Raw genomic sequence first — 20,827 nt, forward strand, 5'->3', positions numbered from 1 at the left:
GGAGAAAATCTGGCAGAGAGCAACAAGAATGATTAAAGGTCTAGAAAACATGACCTATGAGGAAAGATTGAAAAAAATAGGTTTGTTTAGTCTGGAGAAGAGAAGACTGAGAGGAGGGGACATGATAAGTTTTCAAGTACCTAAAAAGTTGTAACAAGGAGGAGGGTGAAAAATTGACCTCCTTAACTTTTGAGGATAGGACAAGAAGCAATGGGCTTAAATTGCAGCAAGGGAGGTTTAGGTTGGACATTAGGAAAAACTTCCTGTCAGGGTGGTTAAGCACTGGAATAAATTGCCTAGGGAGGTTGTGGAATCTCCATCATTGGAGATTTTTAAGAGCAGGTTGGGAGCACGTTAGACAAACACCTGTCAGGGATGGTCTAGCTAATACTTAGTCCTGCCATGAGTGCAGGGGACTGGACTAGATGACCTCTTGAGGTCCCTTCCAGTCTTACACTTCTATGATTTGGGGAATCTGTTAGAACACCAAATAACCTGCACCTCTGAAGCTCACTTGTTTAATACAGGAAGCCTCATGCTGCAGTTTAATGTCAATGTAATGCAAAACTTGCACTTTCTAAGTGAAAAAGGGCCTTTGTTTGGCACTATGGCAGGTTAATCCAAAGAAGGAAAGGGCCCATAGGAAAATCGCTTTTATCTTGCAACTGACTGGCTTGGTAGATTACATGATAGTTAAAGAAATGTTTCTTAGGTGAGCATACAGGTGTCTGTGTGTGTAAATTCTGCAGCTACTTAAGGTTTCCTGTGGCAGGGCATCCACCTGCACTCTCAGAGACTACACCTGGCCAATTGTGCACTGAGGGAAAAAATATCTTCCTGACCCCCGCAGGTTGACCTGCTGAAACCCTGCAGCATGAAATTTGATTATAATCTATCTTAATGCAGAGCTGCAGCTGCTATGCCCATGCTGAAGGCAACGCAGGCAATCCTGGTGTTCTCAGGGCCCATGAAGGAAGGGATGAACTTAGCTATGTTTGTCTGTCTTTATTTTAGTAACAATAGATGAACCATTTATTTCCACCACTGTATAATCAGAAAGAAATAAAGCATCTAAAACATTTAGCATGTGTAATGTCACAGCCTTATGCTTTCATTCCTGAGCAACGATTTGAAATACTGTAAAACTCCCAGAATACTTTAAGCCACACTAATTAGACTGTCTCCCCTCCAGCAGGTGCCCTTCATCAAAACAGAAATCAGACAGAAATTCTTCTTCTTCTTCAAGGTTCAGCTGCTCCAAGGACAAGTCATTGACCTGGAAAGAGAAATTAAGAGTATATCTGCTACTCAGCACCATATTTTAACCTTCTTTGCCATCTCCCGGAAATGCAGAACGAACCATCGTATTTTAACCACATTTCAGGAAAAAACTGCCTGCCTGGAATCATGTCAGTGCAAGAACATTGGATGGGGAACCTGTCAACAATCAGCTCTCCATTCTGGGTAGCTGGCATCTCTGCTAATTTCTGTGACTGACCAGCGCCACAAGCCAATGAAACAAAAGGAATCTCTCTCCTCCCAAGCTGCCCCTTTCAAGTTTATCATGAATAGCTGGCTCACTAGTTTGTGTGTTGAGAGTGAGGGCTTGTCTTCTCTAGGGGGGAAATTGATGCAGCTGGTGTCGATTTAGTGGGTCTAGTAAAGACCCACTAAATTGACTGCAGAGCGCTCTCCGGTGGATCCTGGTACTCCACCTCTCTGAGAAGGGTAAGGGAAGTAGACCGGAGAGCGGCTCCCGTTGATGCAGTGCAGTGAAGACACTGGGGTAAGTCAACTTAAGTTACGTCGACTCCCGCTACGTTATTCATGTAGCTGGAGTAGCGTAACTTAGGTCGACTTACCCCGGCAGTGAAGACAAGCCCTGAGAGATGTTATTAGTTCAAATCCCACAAGCCACCAAGGGAGGAAGACAATTTTGTGGTTAAAGCACAGGACAGATAAGATTTAGGTTTTGTTTCTTGGCTTTACCACAAACTTCCCATTGACCGTGAGTAAACCAATAGCTCTGGGGGCTTTAAAGCCCTTTGATATACTCAGATGGAAGGGGCAATGGAAAGGAAGATTTAAATGGAGAACAGAATAGCTCTACACAGCAGGAGATCCATATCTTTCTTTAACAAAAAGGATAAAAAATAACCTAAGGCAATTCCACGGCACTTCGCACTGTAAATATATTAGATACAGACCTAAAACAAACCCTGTTTGAATGTTGTAATTACGAAAACACTGCTTTGCCTATGTGCACTTTAAGAGGACTAATGCATCAGGAGGTTCACTGAGACATTTCCTCCACCCAAACTGCTGGGGGTGCTGTGCAATGCCCAGTTGTGCTGCGGGCTGACTGTGTCGTGACATGTCCGATGCATTCCTTTAGAGGAGAAACATTTTGAACTGAACAGCCACAGCAAGTCCCACTGCTTTCAGACTAAGCAAGGTGACTATTCCTTATTCAAGCCACATGTAAGGGTTGAATTTAAAAGTTCAGCTGTTTTTAAGTCCAGCATAAGAATTATGATTTTTTTTTTACATTGAAAAGATTTCATTTTTATGCTAACATAATGCAAAATTAACAGATTTCAGTCAACCCTTTACAAGTAATCACCTTTGGGCTTAGAGAGGAGGTCAGACTAGATGATCATAATGGTCCCTTCTGACCTTACATTACAGTCTATGACAGTCTAACATAAGAACAGCCATACTGGCTCAGACCAATGATCCATCTAGCCTAGTATACTGCCTTCTGACAGTGGCTTGTGCCGGACGCTTCAAAGGGAATGAACAGAACAGGATAATTTTCAAGTGATCCATCCGCAGTGGTCCAGTCCCAGCTTTGGCAGTTGGTGGTTTAGGGACACCCAGTACATGGGGTCATGTTGCACCCTTAACCATCTTGGCCAATAGCCATTGAGGGACCTGAACTTATCTAATTCTTTTTTCAACCTAGTTATGCTTTTGGCTTTCACACATTCCCTGGCAATAAGTTCTGCAGGTTGATGGTGCATTGTGTGAAGGAGTACTTCCTTATGTTTGTTTTAAACTGGCCGCCTACTAATTTCATAAGGTGACCACTAGTTCTTCCATTATGTGAAGGGGTAAATAACACTTCCCAGCCTTTTTAACTTCTTCAGGTACAGAAGCTGTTCCATACCCCTAATCATTTTTGTAGCCCTTTTGTGCACCTTTCCCAATATCTTTTTTGAGATGGGGTGACCAGAACTGCATGCAGTACTCAAGTTTTACATAGACCATGGATTTATATAGTTGCATTATGATATTTTCTATTATCTATCCCTTTCCTAGTGGTTCCTAACATTGTTAGCTTTTCTGACTGCTGCTGCACGTTGAGCGGATATTTCAGAGAACCATCCACAGTGACTCCAAGATCTATCTTGAGCTAACTTAGACCCTATCATTTTGCATCACTTTGCACTTATCAACAATCATTTTCATGTTGTCACCCATTCACCCAGTTTACTGAGATCCCTTTGTTAACTCTTTGCTGTCAGCTTCAGAACAAGTAGATGAAGTTCAACCCAAAGGAGAGTAATTTATTTTAAAACTGCTCTAAAAACTCATTTGGAAGTGAAGTGCCTTTTCAACCTTAATGAGAGTGTCACTCCCACACAATGCTACAGGAAGCGGGGGCCTGGGCTTTGTCATGAGTTATACTTCTGGGTCTGTTACAATGTGGCTGAGAACATGGTCTCTACACTGCATCCCTAGTTTCTCCTATGCTATTTAAAAAAATACATAATTTTGCGTAATGATATCAAGAAAATAATAAAGTTTTAAAATATCAGTATACTGAATAATTGCAACCATACTCTAGGACATGGTAAGAAGAAATGCATTTTTAGGATCTACTAGATACATGATAAAGGGACTTGTAATGATTGCTGCTTGTATTCGAGTATGACTAAAACTGGAAATCAGTTCCCACATGCCGGGCTCAGGAGATGTGCCTAAGCAAGTTGGTGTCTACGTTCCCTCCTACTGTTGGCCGAGGTGGCACGACGATATTCTGTTGCTCATTCTGCTTCCTTTGTAGTGGAGTGCCGAGCTCGCCTGTCGTGGGCCAGTGCAAGACAAAACAGCCTCTATTTACCTGAATAAGACCCCTCAGCTCCTCGTCTGTTAAGGAATCAATAGGTTCCTCTTGGGCAGAGTTGTACTCCACAGCCACCTTACCATTCTCTGAAACAAGCATGCAACATGAGAATTAAGGAGGTGTTTTCTTACCACTTGATTTAGTGACCACAAAATGATTCCATACTCTCTCAAGACTGGACTGAGCTTTATTATTCTGCTTTATAACTGCATGGAGAGCCAGGAGCATCAATCCCATGGGGACAGGCGATTTAGAAAGTTCAGAGATGGAGTAGGTACTAATTTTATCTTCTCATTGTTGGCACGGGGCAGGTATGGGGGTTATAGCTCATTTGTTCCTTTAAGGAATGCAAATACCTTTGCTGTGTAAGATAAAACTGCCCCCAGTGATGCAAGTAACACGTAGTAACTGCCACATTGCATGCAGGGTAAGAAGAAGAGCCTGTGGGGGCTGCTCTCACATATGGACTGAGGATTAAGGACCCAATCTTGCTTCCATTAACATCAATGGAAAGACTCCAGCAGACTTCAGTGGGAGCAGGTTTAGGTTTACGGGATTAGACTTTTGTGTGGAGTCGGAGATATGGGAGATCTGACAGCACGTGCTAAGAAGGGAATCCAATGATTTAGGAAGCTACTCCTCACGCCCCCCATTTGAGAACACACTGTGCACAAACTAGTCTGACAATGCCAGGCTGTGAAATTACTTTGTACACTCTGTACCCCATTCCTTCCTCTGGCCTAGAGCATCTGCTTTCCAGATCAGGCAGAAAAACCAAAGGCACTTAACTAGGCCGAGTAGAGACTGGAAAAGCAGAGGAGCCAGAATCTGTGGAAAGCAGGGTACAAACAAACAAGAGGATGCTATTTACCTGCCTCTGCACAAGTGTCAGGTCTGACAGCAGGAAACCCACCAGATATTTTACTCCAGAAATCCACTTCAGACCTGATCTATAAGTACATTGGCTAGGAGTGTGAAAAAAGTCACTCCCCCAAACCAACCATAACTATGTTGACAAAACCCTCAGTGTAGATGCAGTTATGTCAACAGAAGAGTGCTTCTGTCAGCTTAGCTAACATCGCTCGGGGAAGTGGTGTCACTGTGGCAGCAGAACAACTTGTGTCAGCATAAACTGCGTCTACACTAGGGGGCTATGCCGGCACAGGCTTTGTAGGATTCACATGGCCTAAGTGACATTTTAAAAGTCTAAGCCAGTGGTGGGAATTTAGGCCCTGATTCAGCACAGCATTTAAGCACATATTTAAATCCCATTGATTTCATGAAACTTAAGCCCACGTTTAAGTGCTTTGCTTTATCAGGGTCTGAGAGTGGGAATCAGTGTTTGCTGGAAAGATTGCTGCATATTCCTCTACTCATGAAAAATATTAAACATCAAATCTGCTCCATCAAAATCATCAGACTGGAAACTGACTGTTTCTTAAATGCAAAAAATCAATCAATCGATGTTTAATGCAAGTTTAGGAGTTATTCATTTAAACAAAGTATTGACGGATCAGCACCCATGAGGCACCTATGTTCAGATGGTGGGCGTGAGTCCAATTCAATAGTTAATCAAAAGTCAGGTCCAAATGCCCTTCCACAAACCCTCTTCCCTTCCATGCAACTTGTGACAGGGATAAGTTAAATGCTCATGGACAAAAGGATTCATCTTCAGGAATGTCCATGGAGGCGCTCCCAAAACAGAGAGGGCCTTGTTCCGGCCCTAACGACAAACTTGGGAAAAGAGGAGAGCACAGGCCACCTGAGTGATCTCGATCGCCTTGCCTCAGGTCACGCCAGGCTTTCTGTATCAGCACACGGACACGGGGGTGTCTCTCTGGGCTCCCTGTAGACAGTGCAGTTATTGTATGTGTTATTTTAAGAATGGAGACCTGGGTTGGATTCCCCGTTCTGCCACAGAGTTCCTGCAACCTTGGGCAAAGCCCTTGGAGTAAAGTTCTAAAGAGTGCACAAGTGACTCAGCAGCCCAAGTCTGTCTGAAAATTTCACCCTTAGGCTGTAAAAAGGAACAGAATGTCCTGTGGCACCTTTAAGCCTAACAGATGTATTGGAGCATAAGCTTTCGTGGGTGAATGCCCACTTCGTCAGACGCATGTAATGGGAATTTCCAGAGGCAGGTATAAATATGCAGGCAAGAATCAGTCTGGAGATAACGAGGTTAGTTCAATCAGGGAGGGTGAGGTCCTCTGCTAGCAGTTGAGGTGTGAACACCAAAGGAGGAGAAACTGCTTTTGTAGTTGGCTAGCCATTCACAGTCTTTGTTTAATCCTGAGCTGATGGTGTCAAATTTGCAAATGAATTGGCATACCCGTAGGCTATGTCTCCAGTGTGAGCTAGGGGGGTGATTCCCAGCTCGTGTAGACATACTGGTGCTAACTCCCATCAAACTGGCACAAGCACAAATAGCAGTGCAGCTCTGGTAGCATGTGCAGCAGCAGCACAGCTAGCACAAATCCGCCGGAAACTGCTGGGTACACGTATTCACCGCGGAGAACACATGCTGCCGCGGCCACTACCGTGGCTACACCGCTAGTTATACTTGATGAGAGCTAGCGTATTTTCCCCTGAGCTTGGAATACTAGGGGCACGTCTATACTTACCTCCGGGTCCGGCGGCAAGCAATCGATCTTCTGGGATCGATCCCGGAAGTGCTCGCCGTCGACGCCGGTACTCCTGTTCTGCGAGAGGAGTACGCGCAGTCGACGGGGGAGCCTGCCTGCCGCGTCTGGACCCGCGGTAAGTTCAAACTAAGGTACTTCGACTTCAGCTACGTCATTCACGTAGCTGAAGTTGCGTATCTTAGTTCGAAGTGGGGGGTTAGTGTGGACCAGCCCTAGCTCTGAGTGTAGACTCAGGTTCTATGATAATGGTAGTAAAGATAATAAGTACAATAGATAGATAAAATAAAACACATAGAATCATAGAAGATTAGGGTTGGAAGACACCTCAGGAGGTCATCTAGTCCAACCCCCTGCTCAAAGCAGGACCAATCCCCAACTAAATCATCCCAGCCAGGGCTTTGTCACGCCGGGTCTTAAAAACCTCTAAGGATGGAGATTCCACCACCTCCCTAGGTAACCCATTCCAGGGCTTCACCACCCTCCTAGTGAAAATGTTTTTCCTAATATCCAACCTAAACCTCCCCCCCTGCAACTTGAGACCATTACTCCTTGTTCTGTCATCTGCTACCACTGAGAACAGTCTAAATCCATCCTCTTTGGAACTCCCTTTCAGGTACTTGAAAGCAGCTATCAAATGCCCCCTCATTCTTCTCTTCTGCAGACTAAATAATCCCAGTTCCCTCAGCCTCTCCTCATAAGTCATGTGCTCTAGCCCCCTAATCATTTTTGTTGCCCTCTGCTGGACTCTTTCCAATTTCTCCACATCCTTCTTGTAGTGTGGGGCCCAAAACTGGACACAGTACTCCAGATGAGGCCACACCAATGTCGAATAGAGGGGAATGATCACGTCTCTTGATCCGTTGGCAATGCTCCTACTTATACAGCCCTAAATGCCGTTAGCCTTCTTGGCAACAAGGACATACTGTTGACTCATATCCAGCTTCTCGTCCACTGTAACCCCTAGGTCCTTTTCTGCACAACTGCTGCCTAGCCTAGCTTGGTCCCTAGTCTGTAGCAGTGCATGGGATTCTTCCATCCTAAGTGCAGGACTCTGCACTTGTCCTTGTTGAACTTCATCAGATTTCTTTTGGCCTAATCCTCTAACTTGTCTAGGTCCCTCTGTATCCTATCCCTACCCTCCAGCGTATCTACCACTCCTCCCAGTTTAGCGTCATCTGCAAACTTGCTGAGGGTGCAATCCACGCCATCCTCCAGATCATTAATGAAGATATTGAACAAAAACGGCCCCAGGACCGACCCTTGGGGCACTCCGCTTGATACCGGCTGCCAACTAGACATGGAGCCGTTGATCACTACCCGTTGAGCCCGATGATCTAACCAGCTTTCTATCCACCTTATAGTCCATTCATCCAGCCCATACTTCTTTAATTTGCTGGCAAGAATACTGTGGGAGACTGTATCAAAAGCTTTGCTAAAGTCAAGGAATAACACATCCACTGCTTTCCCCTCATCCACAGAGCCAGTTATCTCCTCATAGAAGGCAATTAGGTTAGGCTGACTTATTTGTTGCAAACTTTGCACACACACACAAATTTAAACTTTGAGCTGAGACCAAACAAGGAAGCTTTCAACCCTAAGCAACACTTTTGAGAAAATATATTTATAATAGTTCTTATTCACTATCATGAAACCTACAACACAACTATTCTCAGACAACCCCCCAGATATTTACAATCAATGTATAAAAATGCCTTACCTAAAACTATGAGAAGTATCTTCTGAAAGGCACCCGACAGAGCTTTCTCAACGGCAAGTTTCTGAACATTTCCTGTTTTCATGACGAACTCGAGGGGATCTAAACCCAACAAGGCAGCAGAGTGTTATTTTCAAAGATTACATTTGAAAGCATGATGGTCATACAGTACTACCAAGAGCTTATTGCACAGTTAAATCCCTTCTGATAAGCAAACACTCACCCAGTAACTCATATTACTCTGGTAGGAAGACTGTTTACTGTAGCACTTTTACAATTATTTATAACATGGAAGTGCCATGAAACCTCAACCCTGACCAGGGCCCTATGGTATTAGGCACCGTACAGACATATAGTGACACACCACTCCTTCCCCAAAGAGTTTACATCTAACACCCATAGCAGCCAACCTGACAGCGCGGAGCCCTGCTGCCAGCTAGTGTGTGTGATGCAGACACTCTGTCCACTAAGAACTGGACTAGTATCAAACCCATTTCACGTAATTAAGACTACAATGTCATGGAGGTCACAGAATCCGTGACTTCCACTGACCTCCGTGACATTTTCTGCCTCGGGGCCAGAGCTCCCAGACAGCCCCGCCTCCACAGCTGCCAGCCCCCACACTGATCGGGGGGACCCCCCCGAAGCTGCCCAGCCGTGGCGGGCGGACCCCACAGCAGCCCCCAGCCCCGCAAGCCGAGGGACCTCAGAGTTCCCCGCACCGCAGTTGGTGCTGAACCTGTCTACCCCTTTGGCGAGGGATACTTTTAGTGAAAGTCAGGGACAGGTCACGGGCTTCCGTGAATTTTTGTCTATTGCCCATGATCTGTCCCTGACTTTTACTAAAAATATCCGTGACAATAACTTAGCCTTACACATAATTCATTCGAGAAAAGTGCCTGTGATGGAGCGCAAATGAGCACTAAAGAAAGACGTGAAAGGAAAGGAAACGAGAGAGATAGAGATAAAAAACAGAGAGGAGAGGAAGGGAAAGAAGAGTGCTGGTCCCGTAGCTTTGGTACCCCACAGTGTTTATTACAAACACCTAGCTGGACAAGCTGGTAGTGCACAGGCCCACCCTGCAGTGCAATATTCTAGTGCCTTTGAACGTCTAGCAGAGTGGAAGCGATCAACACGAACAATCACAAAGTTACCGAATTGCACTGGACACGTACCTCGGCCATTTTCTACATATGCCTCAGCAATGCCAAGTCCTCTGGTGCAGATCCCATGATGGGGCAGTGTTACTTCCACAACGCATAGGTATTTCAGGCACTGCCTCTCTGGCAACCCTCCCAGCTCCTCATTCTCCAAGTCAAACCCAGAAATATTCTGCAGCTGTTGGGATTTACATTTTCAAACCATCACAGAAGGATTTTGATGCAGCTTTTACTGTGCATTTGTCAATACTTAGACAATCATCAACGTGATCGGCAACAGGAACCTTTGTGGCTGAGAAAAGATACTGCAGATACAGGGAAGGGAGCTGTTGCATGTCGGGCTCAAGAGTGGTTTCCTTGGGAAGTGGCGCTAAGACCGGTGTTTTAGTACCCAAGGGACAGTGCAACTGGTTGAAGAATTGGGGATAGCAGTGAGAGAGGGGAGCCAGAGAGATGGCATGGGGTCCATCCAGGGAGCTAGTTTTATCTGCGTAAGAGAGGATGTCCGTTAGATGAGACCTGGTGAGGGCAGAGATGGTAGGAAAAAGAGATTAATAGATTTTTATTACCAGAAGGGATGGCTGTGATATAAACACTGAGCCCAATAACTATGGTGAAGCCAGAGCAGGCGTGTCCAAACTTTCTACCCTGAGGCCCAAGCATTTTATTTCAAGAAGCTCCAGCAGCCACCACCCTCTCTGCCAATCAGGCTTGCAATCTCCAAGTTGTCTTTGACTGCTCGTGTCACATGCAGGGTATTGCCAAATCTTGGCTCTTCTCTCTTCCCCACAGTTTGAAGATCTGGTACCTCCATGTCTGGCCCTAGCGCTAGGCTAAGCTTCTGAACTCATTACCTCCCTCAGTACAGCAACTCCTTCCGGCCGGTCTACCCAATAACCAGGTAATTGTCTGACATTTTGTCCAAAATGCAGCTGCTAAGGCTCTCTTCACTGCCTGTCGATCAGACCAAGTCACTCCCCCATTTCGAATCCCTCCATCAGCTCTCCAGATCAAGAATAAGGGGATGAGGAAGGGAACAAAAGGGGGGGATGATGGAGGGAACAAAAGAATACAAGAAGGGCTTCTTACCGTAATGATCCGGTTCGACCAGCCATTGAAGCCAAGGTAATAATTGGCTAATTCCTTACACTTGTAACTCCTCAGAGCAAGGACTTGCTGCTGAAAGGCCTTCTGTCTGGTGCAAATGCAAACCTGCCCAGAGGAGAAAAGCCCTAGATGGATTAGATGAGACTGGCTTTGTAGGCAGGGAGCTGTAAGTATTCACTAGCACTGCTCTTCCTGCTCCATATGACCAGGCCCTTAGTGCTCCAGGGTCCCACTGAGGAACCAGCGTTGATAGCTCTGGGAGCACAAGGGTGATGGTACCCCACTCCCTGTCCTCCTCAGAGGCAGCCCCACCCCACGGAAGCAGTGGTTCCAGGAGAGAGTGGTAGCGATGTTAGTGTAATAGACGCCCCTGAGCATTCCAGCAGCTACCCCTCGAGAGTGGAAATAAAGGGAATGATTTACTGCTGGATCTGTATGGGGGTCCAGCAAGACCCTAACGTGCCATCGAGATACAGGGCTTCAAGGACCGTGAGCCCCACCCTCAAATGGAGAAGACTCTACAGCCACTTGTGTTCCCCTGCGTCAGCACCACCCTGAGCCCTGAGGCAGACATCTCAGGGCCCCAGCTTATGTCCCTTCGCCCGGAGACTCCAGGATACCACCCTATTCCTAGAAACCTCTCAGCCAATAACTGGAAGTTACACCTTGTTTTAATTCACTTACCTTTAAGGGAGATTTCTGAAATAATCTTTGCCTGTTGCACACGCGTTGGGCTCTGCTGGCATCTCTAGCTGAATAGAACTTGACCAGAGCATAATACCCAGGCCCCGCGACTGCAGCATTTCTGTGAACTCGAACTGAATACAGCAACCCAAACTCAGAAAATGCTGAAAACAGAGATTGCTGAGGAAAAAAGAGACAAACAAAGATCAGTACTAAGGAGATAGAGCAGCAGCCAAGAGGCACTGTGAACAGGGACTCTGCACAAGCCTTGATTATTAATTACGGAGTATTTTTCCTACAATCAGTTTCTTCCTCTAACAATAATAAACCCTTTGAGTAATTAACATGGGTAAAATATAACTTGAGTGTTTGGTTTGGACAGATATTGTCTCTGACTCTTTACATAGGAATACAGGAACTGCCAGGCTGGATCAGACCCAACATCCATCTAGTGCAGGAGTTCTCACAACAAATTTTTGGTGGCTTCAGAGTGCGGCCACCAACTCTTGCCAATTTTTCATAGAATACTTAATTAACTTTAGGAAAAACAACTTTAGGAGGGCAACGAAAATAATTAGGGGGCTGGAGCACATGACTTACGAGGAGAGGCTGAGGGAACTGGGGTTATTTAGTCTGCAGAAGAGAAGAATGAGGGGGCATTTGATAGCAGCCTTCAACTACCTGAAGGGGGGTTCCAAAGAGGATGGAGCTCAGCCATTCTCAGTGGTGGTAGATGACAGAACAAGAAGCAATGGTCTCAAGTTGCAGTGGGGGAGGTCTAGATTGCATATTAGGAAACACTATTTCCCTAGGAGGGTGGTGAAGCACTGGAATGGGTACCCTAGGGAGGTGGTGGAATCTCCATCCTTAGAGGTTTTTAAGGCCTGGCTTGACAAAGCCCTGGCAGGGATGATTTAGTTGGTGTTGGTCCTGCTTTGAGCAGGGGGTTGGACTAGATCAGGGATCTCAAACTCAAATTGCCACGAGGGCCACATAAGGACTAGTGTATTGGTCCGAGGGCCGCATCGCTGAAAACTTTTCATACAACGATACAAAAGTATAGTCAAAAATGAAAAAAATGAAGAAGAATATAGTATACTATTAAAAGTCAATGTATTAACTTTTTAAAAACTGTAATGCGAAGAGGGGTTTTAATAAAATATAAACACCTGTAACTATTCCTTATGTGGTCAGTAATACTGATGATGATCTACACTAACAGTCTATCAACATAGTGTAATGGCAGGAACTTTTTAAAGTAACTATTCATACAAAATACGTTGCCACTTTTAACATTCTTCCCAACAGGGCCGGCTCCAAGTTTTTTGCCACCCCAAGCAAAAAAAATGTCCCGCGCCCCCCGGCCCCGCCCCAACTCCGCCCCTTCCCCGCTCCATTCCAACCCCTTCCCCAAATCCCCGGCCCCACCTCCTCCCCTGGGCGCGGCGCATTGCCCCTCCTACCCCTCCCTCCCGTCCCAGGCAAGCCTGGAAGGGAGGGGGGAGCAGCGGAGCAGCGGCGGGCTCGGGGGAGCAGGCGGCAGTGGAGCGGAGGTGAGCTGGGGGGGGAGGGAGCGGTTCCTCTGCCCCTCCCCCCCCCCCGGGTTACTTCCTGCGGCCCTCCCCGCGTACCCTACCGCTGCAGCTCACCTCCGCTCAGGGCCGGCTCCCGGCTTTTTGCGTCCCAAGAAAAAAAAAAAAAGGAGCTGGCGTGCCGCCCCAAGCACATGCTTGGAGTGCTGGTGCCTACAGCCGGCCCTGCTTCCCAACTACTCACAGCAAAGAATCATACATGGTGAACTTCATACCTCAGACTGCTCGTCTAGTCCATGAGGCCCCACCCCTTCCCTGCCTCCATTCCAACCCCTTCCCCAAAGTCCCTGCCCCAACTCCGCTCCCTCCCTGCCCCTATTCCAACCCCTTCCCTGCCGCGTCTCCGCTCCTCCCCCTCACACCTGGAAAGTCCTAAGTGCTGGGAGGCAGGCGGAGGAGCAGAGACACGGCGCGCTGGGCCGGGGAGGAGGGGAGCTTGGCTGCTGGTGGAGTCGGCACCTATGGTGGGCCGCAGGAAATAACTCCACGGGCTGCCGTGTGTTTGAGACCCCTGGACTAGGTGACCTCCTGAGGTCTCTTCCAACCCTAATATTCTACGATTCTATAATTCTAAATAAATATGCACAGATACATGTCCAAATCATTGTCATTTATTTTTTTTGCAGACTCAATAATAAAAATTATGTGCAGTTGTTTCTATTCTTTACTAGACCTAAACAGACTAGAAACACAAATAAGGTGCTTTGCATGTTCTTGTCCTTTTTGTTATTTTCTTTCGCTCCCCCCTCAACTTTTTTTTAGACTTGCTGGCTAGTAAGTTGCTGCTGTGAAAAGTGATACTTGTATGTTAATATCACTTTTCACAGCCTCCCAGCGAGCTACTAAGGCTTTGTCTACACTACAGACCTTACAGCGGCCGCGTTGTACTGCTGCAGCTGCGCCGCTGAGAGGTCTCCCGTGTAGCTGCTCTAGGCCGGTGGGAGAAGCTCTCCTGCTGGCATAATTAAACCATCCCAATGAACGGCGGTAGCTATGTTGGCAGGAGCTGGGGCTGGAGATGGAGCCCAAAGCCCTGTGGCTGGAGCCTGACCCCACCACCCCCAGGAAGATGGGGAACTCACTGGCTGCTTGCTCTAGTGTTTGTCTCCCCAGCCAAGGCTCAACCTCTGCTGGAGGCCCCGAGGGAGGGGCTGCTGCTTCCCTTCCCCACCCCACCCACGCCAATCACCACCCAGGAGGCTGTGGCCGCAAGAAAAGCCCCTGGTGGCCACGGTGGCTGCATTTGAGAAACACTGATCTAGTCCAGTATCCTGTCTCCAACAGTAGCCGGCACCAGATGCTTCAGAGGAAGGTTCAAGAAGCTTCACAGTGGCCAGATGTAGGACAATCTGCCCCCCATGAAGGCCTCATCCTAGTCCCGAACTGTTAGATTCATAGATCCCTGGCCAGAAGGGACCATTGTGATCACCTAGCCTGACCTCCTGCATAACACAGGTCATACAACTATCCCAAAATAATTCCCAGAGCAGAAATTTTAGAAAAACGTCCAACTTTGATTTAAAAACTGCCAGAGATGGAGAATCCACCATGACCCTTGGTAAATTGCTCCACTGGTTAATTACCCTTACTGTTAAAAACATACACCTTATCTCCAGTCTGAATCTGTCTAGTTCCAGCCATTGGATTGTGTTATACTTTTCTGTGCTAGACTGAAGAGCCCATTATCAACTATTTGTTCCCCATACAGGTAATTATAGACTGTGATCAAGTCACCCCATAACTTTCTTGTGGTTAAGCTAAATAAATTGAGCTCCTTGAGTCTACCACTAAAAGGCATTTTTTCTAACCCTTTAACCTTTTTGGGGGTTCTTCTCTGAACCGTTTCTAATTTATCAACATCATTTTTGAATTATGGACACAGTATTCTACCAGTGATTAAACTGGTCACAGTATTCCAGCAGTGGTCACACCAGTGCCAAACACAGAGGCGAAATAACCTCTCTACTCCTAGTTGAGATCCCCATTTATTCATCCAAGGATCACATTAGCACTGGGAGCTGGTGTTCAGTTGATTACCCACCACGGCCCCCAAATCTGTATCACAGTCACTATTTCCCAGGATAGAGTTCCGCATCCTGTAAGTATGGCCTACAGGCTTTGTTTCTATAGGTATACATTTACATTGTGCCCAGCTTACCAAGTGATCCAGACCACCCTGTATCAGTGACCTGTTCTTGTCATTATTTACCTCTCCCCCAACTTGTGTGTCATCTGCAAACTTTCATCAGTGATGATTTTGTTTCTTCCAGGTCATTGATAATAATGTTAAATAGCTAAGAGCCAAGAACCATTCCCTGCAGGACCCCACTAGAAACACACCTGATCAATGATGATTCCCCATTTATAATTACATTGAGACTTATCAGTTAGCCAGTTTTTAATCTATTTGGAGTGTTGTGACATTCTATACCTTGCGGGAGCATCCTGTAACCCCCATATTCCTCATTTTTATATAATCGTTATCTTACATATAAAGCATGCCTTGTAAGGTATTAGCAGAAAGGTCATGACCTGCTGAAAGTCACTTCTCTATCCATATATGCATATCATTAATGCATATGAAGTTATGAGAATTGTGTTGTATGGTTGTCACTGAAACATGCTGTAAGTTGGGGAATCAGCCAGATATCTCCCCAGAGGCAACAGCAAGGAAAATAACCAACAGCTGGGCAGGGTTTCAAACAACCCAACAACAACCATTGTCCAGCAAAGGAGCTACAATTCAATGACTCACCTGTATGAGGCCACAAAAGGGGAATTGCTCAACATTGCCTGGAGACTGAGGGCTTGTCTACACTGGCAACGCTAAAGATATTGCAGTCCTTAATATACAGGTTTGTTCCTTAAACCTGAGCCAAAGGACTGCAATATCCAATGGGGTGAGAAAAATTGCTTAGTCTAGTTGTTGCCCGGGATAGAGAGTTTAGACTGCGTGATATTTTATTTTATTTTGGTAACTAACTCTGACTTTTTGCCTAGCACTTAATATCACTTAAAATCTCTCTTTTGTAGTCAATAAATTTGTTTAACTGTTTATCTCTACCAGTAAGTTTGTATGAAGTGGGTAGCAAAACTGCTCAGGGTACAAAGGCTAGTGTATATCCACTTTCCATTGATGCAGTGGTGAACCAATTAATAAATCTGCATTGCTCATCTTGAGCAGTGCAAGAAAGTATATTCCTGAGGTACAGTGCTGGGAGCTGGGGAGATTTGGCTCTGGAGCCTCTCTCTGTGTGATTCATGAGCGGCTCTGGGAACATTCATGCAATCTAGCTGGGAATGGGGCTCCACTTGCTGTTGTGCTGAGTGATCACAGTGCCTGGAGGGGTTTGCTGCTGGTCACTAGCAAGGCATTGTGAGAGACAGCCCAGGCTGGAGAGAATTAAGGGGGCACAGCGGTCCCACAGTTCCAGGCTGCACCCTGGGGATCCCGTCACAAGTGTTTTATGTTAAAAACCAGAATGATATAAAATTATCAAAATGCACTATACCTCCAAGTCAAACACCTTCAACCAAACTTGTAATCTCATTTAAAAAAAAGAGAGTTATCAAGTTAGTATGACAGTACACCTCTACCCCGATATAACGCGACCTGATATAACACGAATTCGGATATAACACGGTAAAGCAGCGCTCCGGGGGGGCGGGGCTACGCACTCCGGTGGATCAAAGCAAGTTCGATATAACGCGGTTTCACCTGTAATGCGGTAAGATTTTTTGGCTCCCAAGGACAACGTTATATCAGGGTAGAGGTGTATCTATTTTCCAGAAACCCATGTTGATTGGTATTAATCCTATTACCCTCCATCAATTCTTTATTAATCAAATCCCATATCAGCCGCTCCATTATCTTGCCCAGGATCAGTTTCAGATTGACAAGCCTATAATTATCCAGGTCTTTCCATTTAACCTTTACAAATATTAGCACAACAGTAGCTTTCTTCCAGTCTTCTGGAACTTCCCCCGTGTCCCAAGACTATTGAAAATCAACATTAAATGTCCATCAAGTCATCAGCCAGCTTTAAAAATAACAAAAACACCATACTCTTGGAACAAGTTATATGGACTTATTTAAAAATGTCTATTAGTAGCTGCTGTTTAACACCCTCCTGAGATACTAGTAGAATGGGAAAAGTATTATCATATGACATGATGCCATCATGTTTTTCCTCCCTAAAAACTTTTTCTTATTACTATTGAGAATTCTACCATTGCCATCTAGTCATGGCCTAATACCATTATTAAGATTATTTTGTTCCTAATATACTTTAAAAATTCCTCAGTGTCCTGAACTCTGCTGGCTGTAGATTTCTCGTTCTGTCCCCTTTGCTCCCCTACTAATTTTCTACAACTCCTAGCTTGTGATTCATATTCATTATCATCAACTTCCCCTTTCTTCCATTTATATATATATATATATATATATATATATTATAGCTGCCTTTACTTCCCCTCTAAACCAGCTTGTTTTTTTTTTAAACCAATTATGGCCTACTTCCTTGATTGTGGCTTTTAGGGCAGGTAGTAAAGCATTCTTAAAGAATTCACTTCCCAATTATCACTCACATTTTTCTGATTAAATTCTTCCCTCCCAGACAATCTGGCTCATAACTCTTTTCAGCTTTGTGAAATTGGCCCATTTAAAGACCCCCATCTGGCATTCATTCTGTTTGCACAATACAAATGTAGTCAAGTCATGATCACTTGTACCTAAGTTACTATTAATTTTTAGTTCTGTGATTAATTCCTATGTGTCACGACCAGGGCCGGATTAACCTTTTGTGGGCCCAGCACCAAACATATTTGTGGGCCCCCCTGTGGTTGTGATAGGCCCCTTCCAAGTGTGGGCCCGGCGTGACAGCGCCATTGATGCCATAGTAAATGTGGTATTGCCAGGATGGGGTTGAAAACATTTATTCAAAAACAAAGTAAGATATTTGAAGCCACACTTGATTGAGACCTCCACTCAGCCCATAGAGAACAAACTGGGCTACCAGCAATGTACCCAGAATACCACTGAATTTGGTTTGTGTGAAAGGGGGTTGTTAATTTTGTCCTTTTGTTTAAACACTCAGGGCCTGCTTGGGCCCCTGAACATAAGTGCTTAATTAGCACACTTATGAGCCATATTAATCCTGGATGTAGCAGTCAGTGGTGTCACACCTGCATCTCCCCCCCACCACCACCCAAAGTTATGTTTCATGAATACATTTTTTGAAAGCTGTATTTTCTACTTTGGTACAATAATGTTTATAAAACTTTGGGGCGGAGTGTTGGGAGAAAAATTGCTGGTGCCCATCTTTTGCAGGGAGAAAGAGCCACTGAGAGAGAGACACACACACTTTACTCCAAAGGCTACCACAATCCAGCCTCAAGCTCCTACACCAACCTTCACACCTGGGCTCTTCCCCCACCCCACACAACTAACCCACAAAGAAGGGCTCTCCTCAATCTCCCTGCTACTGCCCCCCCCCCTTTCACCCCAGGGCTGTCACCTCCCTCCCTTCTACTATCCCCCTGCACTGAGCCAACCCAGACTCCCCCCGCCACACCAACTCCCACCTTAACACCTGCTTCTCCTACACCCCCATGGAGTCACCACCAGTTCCTATATCGCACCCGGACTTGCCCCACAACTGCCCCTTTCCCCCCAAACCACACTGCACCCCCTCCCTGGATTCCAGGGGGGCAGTTTCTGGGCATTCCCACTGACAGGGGGTGCAGCAGCCAGCACTGACAAGCCCTGCTGTCACCACCCCTGCTGCTCCCAGAGACCACGGACAACCACCCCCCATCCTGAAGTTACAGGGTCGAGACAGTACCCAGGAGCCTCTGGGCACCAAGGTCACTGGGGGGCTGCACACCACCCGGGAGTCACAGCACCGCAGCTGCCCCCAGCTCCCCATCGCCCCAGGAGAATGGAGGAGACAGGAGCTCCCATCCTGTGCCCCAAGGGGAGGGAAGGCGCAGCGGGATTAGCGCCAGGAATTCTTGCCCTACACCAGACCATTTCCTTGCTTGGGATTCTTTTTGGTCCACTCCGCCCACTTCAGCTGGGGTGGCTGATAGCATGGCACGGGGAATTCTGGGACTAGTAGTGCAGCTGCCAGTGCAGGTCCCAGGGGCCCAGCGGAACACAGCAGCGTGCAAACTACAACTCCCAGCATACCCTGCAACACCCAATCCCTGTTGGTGCTGGGAAGTTGCTGACTCTTCACATTGCTGGGCTGTGGCCCAGGCTGGATTAACCCTTTGTGGGCCCCTTCCAAGTGTGGACCTGGTGCCACCAGAGCCATTGTAAACCCGGTACTGGCATGACGAGGTCTAATGTATTCTCTTGCATCATGTACAACAACACTTTTTGATTGAGGAAATTATCACCTATAACATTGAGAGACCGGTGTAAAAATAGGGTTGCCAGGTGTCTGGTTTTCAACCAGAATGCCTGGTCGAAAAGGGACCCTGGTGGCTCCGGTCAGCACTGATGACCAGGCCGTTAAAAGTCTGGTCGGCAGTGCAGTGGGGCTAAGGTAGGCTCCCTGCCTGCCATGGCTCCCATGAGCAGCAGCATGTGCCCCCTCCAACTCCTAAGCGTAGGGGCAGCCAAGGGGCTCCACACGCTGCCCACGCCCAAGCGCCAGCTCCGCTGATCCCATTGGCCGGGAACCGTGGACAATGGAAGCTGTGGGGGTGGTGCCTGAGGACAGGGCAGTGCACAGAGCCACTGGCCACGCCTCCACGTAGGAACTGGAGGGGGAACATGCCACTGCTTCCGGCAGTTGCCTGGGATAAGCATCTCCCGTAGCCCCAACCCCCTGCCCCAGCCCTGATCCCCCTCCTGCCCGCCAAACCCCTCAGTCCCAGCCCAGAGCACCCTCCTACACCCAAACCCCTCATCCCCAGCCCCACCCCCAGCCAGAGCCCACACCAGGCCCCCCCGCACCTCAACCCCATGCCTCAGCCCAGAGCCCCCTCCTACACCCAAACCCCTCATCCCTAGCGCACCCCCAGCCCGATGAAAATGAGTGAGGGTGGGGGAGAGCGAGCGACGGGAGGGGGGAGGGGCTCGGAGGAGGGGCGGGTGTCCGGGTTTGTGGCAGTAGAAAGTTGGCACCCACCGTAAAACCTGAACCCGGAGATTTTATCTCCCCACTTCCCCCTGGGCATTAGCGATTCTAGCAGTGACCCGGGGGCATTCCCGGCCCCGGGGGGGGGGGGGGGGCGTCCCACGGCAAGTCCGTCGCACGGAGCGAGAGTCCCCTGGGTCCAGCGGTGCCGGCGCAGGCCGTAGCGCCGCCGCCCCGGGTCTCACCTCCGCCCCCTCCTCTAGCCCCCAGACCAGCAAGGCCTTGCCGCTCTCCGTAGGGACCCGGAACGCCAGCACCTCGGGGCTGGCCGCCAGCGCCATGCGGGGCGTCAGCAACAGCGGCGCGGCCCGGCTCCGCCTCCAGCCAACCACCGCCCGGCACGGCCCGCCCCCGCCCCGCCTCGCCTACAGCCAACCACGGCCCGGCTCCGCCTCCAGCCAACCACCGCCCGGCCCGGCCCGGCCCGGCCCCGCCCCGCCTCGCCTCCAGCCAACCACGGCCCGGCTCCGCCTCCAGCCAACCACCGCCCGGCCCGGCCCGGCCCGGTCCCGCCTCGCCTCGCCTGACCCGGCCTAAGCCCCGCCTCCTGCTCCGCCTGGCCCCGCCTCTTCCTGCCTTGGCTGCCTCGCGCCGCCCCTTGACCCCAGGCCCTGCCAGCTGCCAGCCCCCTTCCTTGCCCCCGGCAGGGCC

The 20,827-nt window shown here is 47.8% G+C and overlaps 1 protein-coding gene across 1 annotated transcript; it reads right to left on the reverse strand.

The window, feature by feature from the left end:
* Positions 1–997: 997 nt before the first annotated feature.
* Positions 998–20,464, reverse strand: RDM1 (RAD52 motif containing 1). The gene is made up of 7 exons (XM_065422692.1): positions 20,362–20,464; positions 11,437–11,616; positions 10,735–10,857; positions 9,661–9,823; positions 8,489–8,587; positions 4,127–4,215; positions 998–1,276 (listed from the first exon to the last, which is right to left on the reverse strand). The coding sequence occupies exons 1-7, from the start codon at positions 20,455–20,457 to the stop codon at positions 1,169–1,171; spliced, it is 858 nt and encodes a 285-aa protein (XP_065278764.1). The 5' UTR covers positions 20,458–20,464; the 3' UTR covers positions 998–1,168.
* Between the last annotated feature and the right edge of the window lie 363 nt (positions 20,465–20,827).

Source organism: Emys orbicularis, chromosome 25, assembly GCF_028017835.1.
Source record: "Emys orbicularis isolate rEmyOrb1 chromosome 25, rEmyOrb1.hap1, whole genome shotgun sequence".
NCBI classification, from domain to species: Eukaryota; Metazoa; Chordata; order Testudines; family Emydidae; genus Emys; species Emys orbicularis.